At 39.4% G+C, this 12,346-nt stretch overlaps 1 protein-coding gene and 1 long non-coding RNA gene across 2 annotated transcripts in view; one reads left to right on the plus strand and one right to left on the minus strand.

The window, feature by feature from the left end:
• Positions 1-130: 130 nt before the first annotated feature.
• LOC109730664 (uncharacterized) lies at positions 131-10,420 on the plus strand. Its single transcript, XR_012918967.1, has 2 exons — positions 131-244; positions 8,531-10,420. It is a non-coding gene; the product is annotated as an uncharacterized LOC109730664 (long non-coding RNA).
• IPO7 (importin 7) overlaps positions 10,062-12,346 on the minus strand; it is a 50,768-nt gene continuing 48,483 nt past the window's right edge. Inside the window, exons 24-25 of the mRNA XM_012784008.3 lie at positions 12,010-12,126; positions 10,062-11,191 (exon numbers count right to left, since the gene is read on the minus strand). Of these exons, the coding sequence (XP_012639462.1) occupies positions 11,094-11,191; positions 12,010-12,126 (215 nt within the window). The 3' untranslated portion in view covers positions 10,062-11,093. The remainder of the gene's footprint in view (positions 11,192-12,009; positions 12,127-12,346) is intronic.

The raw sequence follows: 12,346 nt of genomic DNA on the forward strand, positions 1-12,346 counted from the left end.
GCCCGCCCCCAGACTCCATTGGGCTGCCATTACGTCACTCACCGGACGCTTTCTGCTTGCCATTGGCCCAAATTTACCCGGCGCGGAAAAAACCCGCCTTAGCCACGCCCCCTTTCTTGGCGTCAGTCGATCCTGGCCTTACAGTCCGTACCTGAGTGGCTCGCGCAAAGTGCGGAATCAAAGCTCCTGTGTCTGACTGGTTGGCAGAACTGCTGGTCCCAGGCCGACACCACCTCACTGACAAGTGAATTATGCCGATTCTGGGGCCTCAGCGGGAGGCGCCATTTTGTAGAGAGGGAGGGAGGCTGGTCCTTGTGATTACCCGGGAGGGAGAAGGGGTGACGGGCGCCATTTTCCCCACAGGGGCGAGGAGGTTGCCTTGTATCTCCCTGTGGGCTTGCCGGAGCGTATTTTGGAGACCACTTGGGCTTAGCCTAGCGATTGCTGAATGTCTTCCCGTTGGGAGGGAAGTAGAAAGGAGGGGTAGGACAGGATGAGAGGCCTAACTACTCCCTAGAGGCTCTCAGTGCTGGCTGAGGCCCGTGGTGTTAGGCCAGGGCTCTGTTTTCCCGAGAGCTGCTGTATGCCGGTGACTGGCTTCCAAGCCTCCCTGCACTTCTCCAGTCTCCGGGGCCATCACCATGCGGTGGGAGGGTGAACCTTCCTCTCCTGCTGAAACTCCGGCGGAGCTTGGCTACGGGACGGGGCAGTGGTCTTGGACCCAGCTGGGAGACACTACGGATGCTTTTGTGCTTTCACATAGTTTCTACTCAAAATTTGAAGCCGTCTGAAATGGTGTCGCTGCGTTCTTTTGCATGTTTTCTTCCTTTTTGTTTGTCTGAATTAAAGGAAAGTCAAAAGGATGGGGAAAGCATTCAATCGGGCTCCCTAAAACTGAGTACAAGTAGATTGTGGCATTTGTAGTACTTGTCAACCCTTTTCTAAACCATTGGAAATACTAGTCATTTCAGGAGGGAATCGGTAAAAGTTTGCTTTGGCAACTAGGCCGAGTAAAGATGAGATGAAGTGACTCGATGCAAGATTTGTCAAATTAGACGCGCTAGTCGTATTAGTAGAACCGAATTACCAAGAAAATAAGGAGGTTGGCCCCCTGTCACAGATTTGGGTCTTGCATACAAAAACAGGGAGAGAATAGGATGATGTTTGATTTGGCGTCTTGCATTTCAGGTGATTATGGAATAGATGGGAATAAATCAAAAGTTAAAGATGGCCAGCCCTCGAAGTGAGGTTAGTTAAAATGTTTTGATTTGTAATTGAGTCTACGTGGAAGATGCAGTGTTGCCCTTTTATCGATTAGGCGGACCCTAACCAAGGCATAATTGGTACCCAAATGCTATTCGAAGGGGAATAGGAATTTATTTGAGCTTTGTTCGAACACATCCTGGAGAAGTTTGAAATAGTTCTGATTACTTTTTAATGTCACGCATAAAATTGGATTAGGTTACTTGAAACTGAAGGATTTTGCTCATTTAACACAAATTCCTGGGCCGGGTGGGTGGCTCACGCCTGTAATCCTAGCACTCTGGGAGGACAAGGCGGGAGGATCGTTTGAGCTCAGGAGTTTGAGACGAGCCTTAGAAAGAGCCAGACATCGTCTCTACTAAGAAAATAGAAACTAGCTGGACAACTAAAAATATATAGAAAAAATTGGAGGCATGGTGGCACATGCCTGTATTCCCAGCTACTCTGGAGGCTGAGGCAGAAGGATTGCTTGAACCTAGGAGATTGAGGTTGCTGTGAGCTAGGCTGATGCCATGGCACTCTAGCCCAGGCAACAGAGTGAGACTGTCTCAAAAAATAAAATAAACTGGACGTGGTGGCTCACGCCTGTAATCCTAGCACTCTGGGAGGTCGAGGCCAGCGGATTGCTTGAGGTCAGGAGTTCGAAACCAGCCTGAGCAAGCGCGAGACTGTCTCTACTACAAATAGAAAGAAATTAATTGGCCAACTAATATATATAGAAAAAATTAGCTGGGCATGGTGGCACATGCCTGTATTCCCAGCTACTCTGGAGGCTGAGGCAGGAGGATTGCTTGAGCCCAGGAGTTTGAGGTTGCTGTGAGCTAGGCTGATACCATGGCACTCACTCTAGCCTGGGCAACAAAGTGAGACTCTGTCTCAAAAATAAATAAATAAATAATAAAATAAAATAGATTCCCTTTGTTACAGAGAAGTTGAGAGCTCAGATAAAAAGCAAATTGGTGGTGGTGGATAGGATGCTATAAGTGTAATCTGATTCAGAGAGAAACCTTAATTCTGATTTGACACAGGTAGAATTTACTAGTGACTAAGGACAGAGCTCAAATGTATAGAGTATTAAAGGCCATCCATAATCTTTAGATTTTCCCCAAATCACCTCTCCTCTCCTTGATTACATCCTATCAAATTAATGGCTTGGAAATCTTTCTCTGTCAATGCTAGTCCAGGCTCTTAAATATAGCAGGACCATTTTCCCGAACTTCCTAAATAAGAACTTATTTCCTCTAGTCCCCCTCAAAAACTATTATCATCATGTTTTCTAAAACATTTCTTTCAGTAACTCAAAACTTCCTGGAGAATTGGTTGATTAAGGCATATTTGTACAATGATATAACCATAAAGTAGTATATGTATAGAAAAAAGAGAAATGTGTTAAACTCTTAAAAGCAGTTATCTCTGGGAAAAGGGATTATAGGTGACTTTAACTTATTATTTCTGCAAATTTGTGAATTTTTTAATCGTGGATTTGTAGATTTTTTTTATTTTTGAGACAGAGTCTCACTCTTGCCCGGGCTAGAGTGCCATGGTGTCAGCCTAGCTCACAGCAACCTCAAACTCCTGGCCTCAGGCAATCCTGCCTCAGCCTCCCGAGTAGCTGGGACTACAGGCATGTGCCACCATGCCTGGCTAATTTTTTCTATATATTTTATATATTTTTAGTTGGCCAATTTTCTTTCTATTTTTAGTAGAGACAGGGTCTCTCTCTTGCTAAGGCTGGTTTTGAACTCCTGACCTTAAGCGATCCTCCCACCTCGGCCTCCCAGTGTGGTAGGATTACAGGTGTGAGCCACTGCGCCCGGCCAAGATTTTTTAAAAACACTTAAGAATTTAAAACCAAACCAGTGGCTTATTCTTCGTGGGGAGCTGTGGCTATAAATGTGTCACTTGTTTCAGAACTTGTTGCCTCATCTGTATGATAAAACCACCTATTTCACAATGTGATTGGAGGCTATATGATGATGTTGGTTTTCGAATGTAGCATAATGCCTATCAGAGATGCATTCCCAGTGCTTAATAAGTTTTAGCCCATCTCTCCCCACTTCCTCCATTATGGTCTTACAACAGTGGTTTTTAAGCACTTTGCACTTTGATAAACTAAACTTGGTTTGTAAACTAAACCTTGGTTTGTAGACTAAACTCATTTAGTTAATGTCACTCAACTTGGGCCGGGCTAAGTGGCAAACACCTGTAATCCCAGCACTCTGGGAGGCTGAGGCGGAAGGATTGGTTGAGCTCAGGAGTTTGAGACCAGCATGAATAAGAGTAAGGATGCCCCCTCACCTACTAAAAATGGAAAAATTAGCCAGGCGATGTGGTGTGCCCCTGTTGTCCCAGTCCACAGTGACTCAGGAGACTGAGGCAGGAAAATCACTTGAGCCCAGGAGTTTGAGGTTGCTGTGAACTAGGCAGATGCCACTGGACTCTACTCAGGGCAATGGAGTGAGACTGTCTCAAAAAAAAAAAAAAAAAAAAACTGTTTAGAAGCATTGTATGATTAGGTTACTTAAAATGTTCCATACGTGTGTTGACATAACTGTAGGCGTAATTCAACTGCTTGTATTGTTAGTGACTAGTTGTATGATTTCCCTCATTTCAGGCTGATCAATGCTAATTCCAGTATGAAAGTAATTTTTCCATCTTACCAGCTTTCTAGGACTATGTGTAGACTCCATTTGTTCCACCTTTGAAAATATCAAACAACTTGTGTCTCTTAAATGAGCTCCAAGGTTTGCCAGTTGTGGTAATATATATTAAGTTTATTTGGTGGCAAAGTAGGAGGAAAATATACTCTTTAATTTATAAAATGCTATAAATCTCTAAAGCCCTTGAAAATTCAAGGTGTCCCTTTGCAACTGGCTGGCTACCTCCACAGAATCTAGCTTTCATTTTGGCTGCTAATTACATTTGCTTAAATCCAAAGTAGAACGTTTAAGATAAAAGGACAACCAATTAACTTCATTAATATACAAGGTGTGCATTTTTCAGAAGTAAAATGACACAGTGGGTAGTCTAGGAGTGAAAACAGTTTATAACATCATTTTATTTTTGTGGGAAAACATACATTTTTTCCTTACCTTTCCTCTGTCAAACCCTGAGCAAACCACTTTCCCCAGTCTGCCTGGGGAAGTATAGGAAAAGAAACATGCAAGGCAGATGAGACAGGAGAAAACTATGGGAGGTGGAGAGGGCTCCTTCACATGCAAAAGCGCCCCATGGCCTCTGAGAGGGCAAAGCCCAGAATGGTGTAGAAGAGCTTTTGCTTCAGAGAAGGATTCCTGGTATGACCAATGATGAGACTATCAAATACAGTCTCAGCCCCAGAGACAGGCACGCCAACTGTGGCAGCCCCAGCCCCAGTGAACTCGGCCGCTATGTTGATGTCCCTTGAAGTGGCGCTGGTTTGGAAGCTGCAGCTGGGGACAAGTGAGGTCAGGGGATATGTGACTGCCAAGATGCTGAGATCCTCATCTGTCATTGTCTCGGGTTGTCTCAGCGCCACTACAGCTCAGCAGTTGAGAGATGCTGTTATCCAAGGAGGGGGTGGAGACAACTTTGAGCAGGTGAAACTTTTCAGGGGTTGGGGCTGTGGCAAGAGAACTCCAGTGTAGATAAGAGAGAGGGTGGAAAACATACTCTTGAGACAAAGTGAGAACACATCCAGGTTTTCATTTTTATGGAAAAAGACTTAAGTGCTGTGAGATTTGGGGGCAAAAAAATTGAGCTCAGTCTTAAATTCTTAATATTATATGTTACATTGAAAGATACAAAGATGCAACATTTACAGAAAAAAAAAAAAAAGCATTTTAAGGTTTCCCCCTTGACCTTGGCGCCAGATAGGACTTGTCTGATAAGGTAACAGGATTTAGAAAACAAACGAACTGATGGCAAAACAAAATATTGGGAGAATGCGACCTCTAAGACCTTCTTCCTTCTGCATAACTATTAGAATTGTTCTTAATTTGCATTAAATGCATAACATAAACATTTCATGTTACTTATTAGAGAATTTTAACCAAAAAAGTTTGAGACTTACTTTTAAGAAACCTGTGAAAATTATTTTTTTAGTCGAGATAAAAGTCACTATTTTAAAATATACACCAGAGGTTTCTTTTTTCTTTTTTGAGAGAGACTCACTTTCTTGCCCCGGCTAGAGTGCCATGGTGTCAGCCTAGCTTACAGCAACCTCAAACTCCTGGGCTCAAGTGATCCTCCTGCCTCAGCCTCCAAGAGTAGCTGGGACAGGCATGCAGCACCATGCCCGGCTAATTTCTATATATTTTTAGTTGGCCAATTAATTTTTTTCTATTTTTAGTAGAGACGGGGTCTAGCTCTTACTCAGGCTGGTTTCCAATGCCTGACCTTGAGCAATCCTCCTGCCTCAGCCTCCCAAAAAGCTAGGATTACAGGCGTGAGCCACCACACCTTGGCCCCATACCAGTGGTTTCTAATACATTCACAAGGTTGTGCAGTTACCACTATATAATCCAAAATTTTTCATCATTCCCATAAGAAACCCCATATCCATTAGCAGTCACTCCCTATTCCCTCTTCCCCCTAGTTTCTGGGGGAAAACTAACTTTGTTATGAAATGCCTATTCTGGGCATTGTTAGGGCTTAGGGACCATAGGTATCCAATAACCAGTCATTAACTTCTGTATTATGCTTGCTTGTTTAGGAGAGTGGAAAATTTTCAGCTGACCCTTATCTGATTTTGGACCTGCCATCTTGCTCCTGCTAGTACGAATAAGTTTAGAAAATAAGGGGAAGGATAGTGGTGTATGGCACACAACTGCCCACAAGATATAGCTCCTAGTCCAGGGTTGAAATGCCCTGGATCCCATGCCTGACATGCTTCGTGTGCCCATGGAATGCACTCCAGCTTAGATCACAGAAAGCGAAAGGTATTTTAACTAAGATTAATGTTGTCTGTAGTCATACTGTTTCAGAATTAAATCTTAGCTATAGCTGGTGACTCCTACAAAACCAACCCACCCCAAGGCTCCAACCCCTCCTCGATTGTGCTGAAACAAGATACGTATATATTGTAGCTAAGATTAATGCTTTCGTAACTGTGCTTGCAGAATTAGATTTTTTTAGAGTATGGTTTTTACCTTTAAAAGAGCTGGCTTTTCCTGGCTCATTTCTGTTCTCTGTGCCTGCCTCTCATGGTACAGGAAGTAGTTGCTGGCCAGCTAATAAAGACTCACAATTTGGCTTAATTCCGTCTTTAGGTGGTCTTTTCTCATGCTCTAGACCTTAACAGGCATTTCATATTACTGGTATCTTTTGTGTTTGACTTTCACTTTGTGTAATGTTTTCAATGCTCACTCAGGTTGTAGGATGTCCATTCCCTTTTATTGCCAAATATTTGATGATATGGATATATGCTTATCATTTGGTAGACATTGGGTTGTTTCTATCTTTTAGCAATTATTAATAAAGCTAATATGAACACTTGGGCAAGTTTGTGGACACATTTCATTTCTCTTGGTATATATACCTAGGAGTGTAATTGCTACATATGTACATGTAACACCATTTTCAACCTTTTTAGAAACTGCAGATAAAGTTTTTCCACAACAGATAAAGCATTTTACATCCCATCAGTAATGTATGAGGGTTTCAACTTCTCTACATCTTCATGAATACTTGTAACTGTCCATCTTTTTTATTATAGACCTACTAGGTGTGAAGCAGTATCTCATTGTTTCAGAGTTGCATTTCTAGCTGGGTACCTACCTCCCTTTTTTAAGAACCACAGTGCCCAGCTTCTTTTGATAGTCATGGTCATATGAGTATGTTCTGACTCTTTATATTAAGAGGCAACAATGTGTCAGCTTGCTGTACTGGTCCCTAAAGGGCAGGGATATATCTCTTCATCGCTTCTGTTTATTCAAAGTTTAAATGGTGGTTGTCTTGGGCCATGTGTTCTACTGTACACAAAGGATGAGGGGCCTGTACTGGCACTGAATCACTTTAGTGAGCTGAGTTACAGCCTGGGTCTATAAGACTTTTGGAGGAACATACCGTTTAATCTGCTCCTAATGTTGGTCTTTGGATTTCCAGGTCCACTTAAATATTAAGTATTATGTTTGTGTTAAAGAATATTCTGTTAGAAGAGTCTTCTCTAATTAGGGGGTCTGATTTATTTAGATAACTCTTCCCTCTCCCCCTATAGAGATTACAGTAATATCTCCAAGAGCACTTTCCATGTAAACTGACATGCTTTGGGATCAAGAGTGATTTTATATTAAATGCGAATCTGCTAGACTAACCCTAAGTCTGGGAATGCCTGCATAATGTCTAGCTGATGTATTACTTTTTAAAATTTAGACACAAGGTCTCACTCTGTCACTGAGGCTGGAATGCAGTAGTGTAATCATAACCCACTGTAACCTTGAATTCTTGGACTCAATCTTCCTGCTTCAGCCTCCCCAGTAGCTGGAACTATAGGTGCATGCCACAACACCCAGCTAATTTAAATTTTTTGTTGGTATTTTTTAGAGACAGGGTCTATGTTACCCAGGCAGGTCTCAAATGCTGGCCTCCAGTGATCCTCTTTCTTTGGCATCCCAAAGTGCTGGGATTACAGGCATCAGCCACTGTACCCAACCACATATATTATTCTTTATGTAGGAAAACCTATTCACTGCAAGTTTCACTCTTCCACCAAAACAACCCTTGATGCTGGTACACTGTGATGCCAGCAGCATTCTCTAAGCCACCTACACATTCCTTCCAGAGCACATACACTTTCCCCCCCAGATTTAAACCCTGGGTCAGGGGGGTTGTGGTACAGAGATCTACTGTCTTGCAGCTGCCTAAGACTACACTTTTGTCCTCAAGTTCCCCTAACAAATCCTCGTATACCAACAAACTGGATTTGACTGCCTTCATTCTTTGGTTTCTCAGCTCCTTTGGCATTTGGGGGTTGCTTTGCATGTACATCCCTTTCTAGGAACACATGCAAACCTTTCTTTACTATAAGCCAAAGTATGAAGGGCTACTGCAAGGGTAGCCAATCTGACAAAGGGTAAAAGCTGAAATTAAGTAGACGCTAATAATTGGTCACAGATAATCATTATCAAAATTTCAACTACATAGAAGAGAACTGAGTTTTAATTTTAGGTCATTCATTTTACAAACATAGTAAGTCTATTATGCTTAAGAAAATAATTGTTAAATCTTTGCCAAAGACATAGTAGTCATATTAATGTAATTCTTGATGCCTTTTTCTTCATGCTCCAAGGGCTACATCTGGGGTTGAATAGCTACTCTGGTCTCTTCCAGAGGTGAGTATATAGCACTAGTCACTATCTCAATACAGCGTGCCACTATTTTATTACCTGCAGAGAAATAGATTAACTTTCTTTACTTAATACTGATAATAGATAGGGTTTTTAAAACATGGATTGCTTAAGTTTATAAAAAAGTGATTTTATGCTAATGCCTGTCATTAACAAAGATAAACTTTCAAAGTTTTCCAAAAGTTCTATAACCTCATCTAGAAACTAACACATATTAAGATTCATGATCTATAACAAACTAATTTGATGTTAAGATAAATGAAATCATAAAAATTAAGATATATATCTGATACATTAGAAATTACCATTTGAACACTAAATAGTTTAATTATTAAGGTCTAATTTTAAGTTAAAGTCTATAAATGGAGATTAGTTTGGATTATGTGACACAAGAGACAAACATGTTCTCAAAGACATGCCAATACATTTTCCTGAAGCAAAACCTCAGCAAATGAGAATTTTCATACTTTATATGGGAATAACTAAAACCTTTATTAGATATGATTTTCCAATAACAATAATGTGAAAATTGGAATTATCAATTCAAAGAGCAATGGATTCTGAAAATTTAAAAAGTAGACTAGGTATTAGGGGAAAAAAGGTAAAGGAAGACGAGAATGTTTCTTTAATACTTTTCAATATCCCCTCTGTACACAATGTTGCATATATACAACTACCATTTTTGTTTTATTGATTTTATATAATAGTGAAATCCCTTTAAGCAACCTAGGTATACAGTTGGTGTCCAACTTGTGGGGGAGGGAGTAGAAACACACTTGATTAACAGTTTTCACCCACACGTTTTAGTTAATTTTTTTCTTTTTTTGCCAAGATTTTACTAGTAAATTCATAAATATAGGAAATACTCTCACTCCTTCAGTGTTAAAGTAGAAAACCAAACACTGCCAACAGCAGTGGCTTAATTATTGGTATACAAGAAAAACACAACACCAATGGATTTTCTTAATTATGCATTTTAAATATCAATGTGTATTTGTTTCATTTTTACAGTTATAAATGCTCTAATCTGTTTTAGATAACAGCATGTAATAGTTTCGACTCTATTGAGATGTTGTTTTCAATTTGAAATATTGTGTGTATACATGTATATAAAAAATAACCCAATGTACGATTCATCTGACAGATGTTTAAGATCAATAAAGGCTTATTTTCCAACATGCAGTTAGGAAGAGAGGGAAGCAAGCCAACCTCTCTACACTGTCTTGTTGCTGGGCTGGTTTTTGCAGTGGTATCAATAGTGGTTTTGGAGGGAACCATGTGCCTTCAACCTCTATAGTTAAGATCAGATACCACAATCAACAGGAGGGGTAGAGGAGATGGGGAAAGTAAGTGGGCAGGTATTAAAAATCAAATTTTAAGTGTGCATTTTGCACTTTATAGGTACAGGATAAAAACAGGCCAGTAAGGAAAAAAATTTATAAACAGGGAAAAAACTGCAATCAAATCAAGACATAATAGCCGAATTAAGTTCTTTTAATAGATTGCATATATAGATGTTTAGCCATACTCTTAGATCAACTCTTTAAGAGTAGAACTTTATATCCAATTTACATGCTTCAGATATCACCTTTCTTACTTGTTTACAGTTAAGGTCTTGTATCCAAATATCCACTTGTACACTGAGAGCTTTAAGAAAAAACAGGACACAGAGGGAGTTGCCATTTTTAGCAGCAAAGGTATATCACTAACCCCTTTTTACATACCGAATTCAAGTCACAATCAGAGGTGAGTGTACCACAAAGTCACCAGGTACAAAATTGCTAGTTCATTTTTAAATTAATAACTTGAAATTACCCCTGCCCCCCACCCCATTACATCCCTTCTTTTTATAAACAGCAAACATTTTGCTATTTTATACATAGGCTAGCAGGCTTGTTTCAATATGAAAGTGCTAATTCATTTACAGATTTTTTTAATCAGTTATGTAGTGCTACAATAAACGTCCAATAATCTACATAGGAACAATCTTTGATGAATGAAAATGATGAAGATTGAATAAGGCTATCAGATTACCTTATCTTATTTACATATAAAGAATAGATACCCAATGGTAAGGAAGAGACAGAAATTGGACAAATACTCATACGTGTAAAAATTACATCTACCTTTGAGATTTATATACTGTAAATGAGACATTTTAAATAGTCCTGTAGCCCATGCCTATTTTTTCCTCAGAAAAAGAAAAGCTGCCTTCATGACATCCCCTCTTGTTGCAGATTTCCACAGTGTCACTTGAAAGCTTCAGTCAGGATCTTACTTTCTTCAAAAAATAAAGAAAATAACCCCAAAATTACCCACCCCCCAAATCCCTCTGGTTTCTTTTCCAGTGCCAGGTTGCATGATCAGGTCCTACCTCTTGGGTTTTTTTGTCCATCTATTGATCAGTTAGTTTAGAGTAGATAACATGAACCAGTTCTGGAACCACTACTAGGAGGAACGTAAGCTCTTCACTACAATCACACAGCAGGAAAGAAAGTGATAAACTCAATTCATCCCTGGTGCCGGGCCTCCAAAATTGAAAGAACTTGGCACAACTGGAGCACTGAATTTGTATCCTCCATGCTTCTCAATCATTTTGGATTCTAGAAAACAAATCAGTGAAATTTTAATAGAGTATCTAATCATCTACTAACTTTGGGGTAGGGGAGGAGGAATTGACAAGATACTAATAAGTCAATAGCTTAACTACCAATAGTATCAATGATAGCCAGGCAGTTCCAAAGCTCCAAATATATATGGGCAAGCACTATGTAGAGAGTATAATCTCTCCTATTGTATGCTGTAGACTTAGCCAATTTGCACTTCCATTGTTGAAGAAAATAATCTTTAAATACCCTATTTTGAGTAAAAACATCAGTAAGGTCTGATCTCTAAATGGAACAATCTCTAATGAAATCAAATGCAAGCAAACCCAAAATATAACATACTTGAGAATGCTATGCCTTATTTATAAAGGGTACCCTTTTTTGACTAACTATAAAGCTAGTTTGGCTAATGGTATTCAAACCTATAGAAAATTGCTAGACTATACATAATCTAAAATGTATTTTTAAAAAACACATACTGAAATGTTAAAGATGAAAACATGTCTGGGCTTTTAATATGCTTCTGAGAAAAAAGATACTTCATAACTTTTTAATTTTTCCCCTTGTAACAGAACTTTATACTATCTAACCATCACTACAAGCTTAAGCAATTAAAGCCACTACACACTGAAAGTAGTCTTTGACTACACTTAAAAATAAACTAGCCAAAACAAAACTCATTTTTCCTATATTAAATTCCTCAGATTAGAGTTAATTCCTACCACTTGCAACAACGGTATCTTTTATATAATTTGAAATCCTTCCATAAAATTTAAAAGCTATATATAAAGTCATTAATTGGTTGACTAACATACCATGGGCTGCTCTTCTTTGATCAGCCAGAGTTGCTATGTCCTGTAACTGTTTTCTTTGTTCTTCATTGAGACCATGAGTCAGAGCCTGATACCACACAGGATTACGATTTTGAATAGCTATCAAAACAGAAACAAGGGGGAAAAAGAACATTAATAAGAGAGGCTTGGTAGATTCTTTTTCTTTTTTTTTTTCTTACTATTTAATGTCCTTACAACTCTGTCCAGTAGCTTCTTTCTATTCTGTGTCTCCTACTCCATCCTCTCCCAACACTAAAATTCTGATCTATTTTATATTCTCCCAATAATTTCTAAAGTTACCTTATTTGTAAAACAAAAG

This window comes from Microcebus murinus, chromosome 4 (genome assembly GCF_040939455.1).
Source record: "Microcebus murinus isolate Inina chromosome 4, M.murinus_Inina_mat1.0, whole genome shotgun sequence".
NCBI classification, from domain to species: domain Eukaryota; kingdom Metazoa; phylum Chordata; class Mammalia; order Primates; family Cheirogaleidae; genus Microcebus; species Microcebus murinus.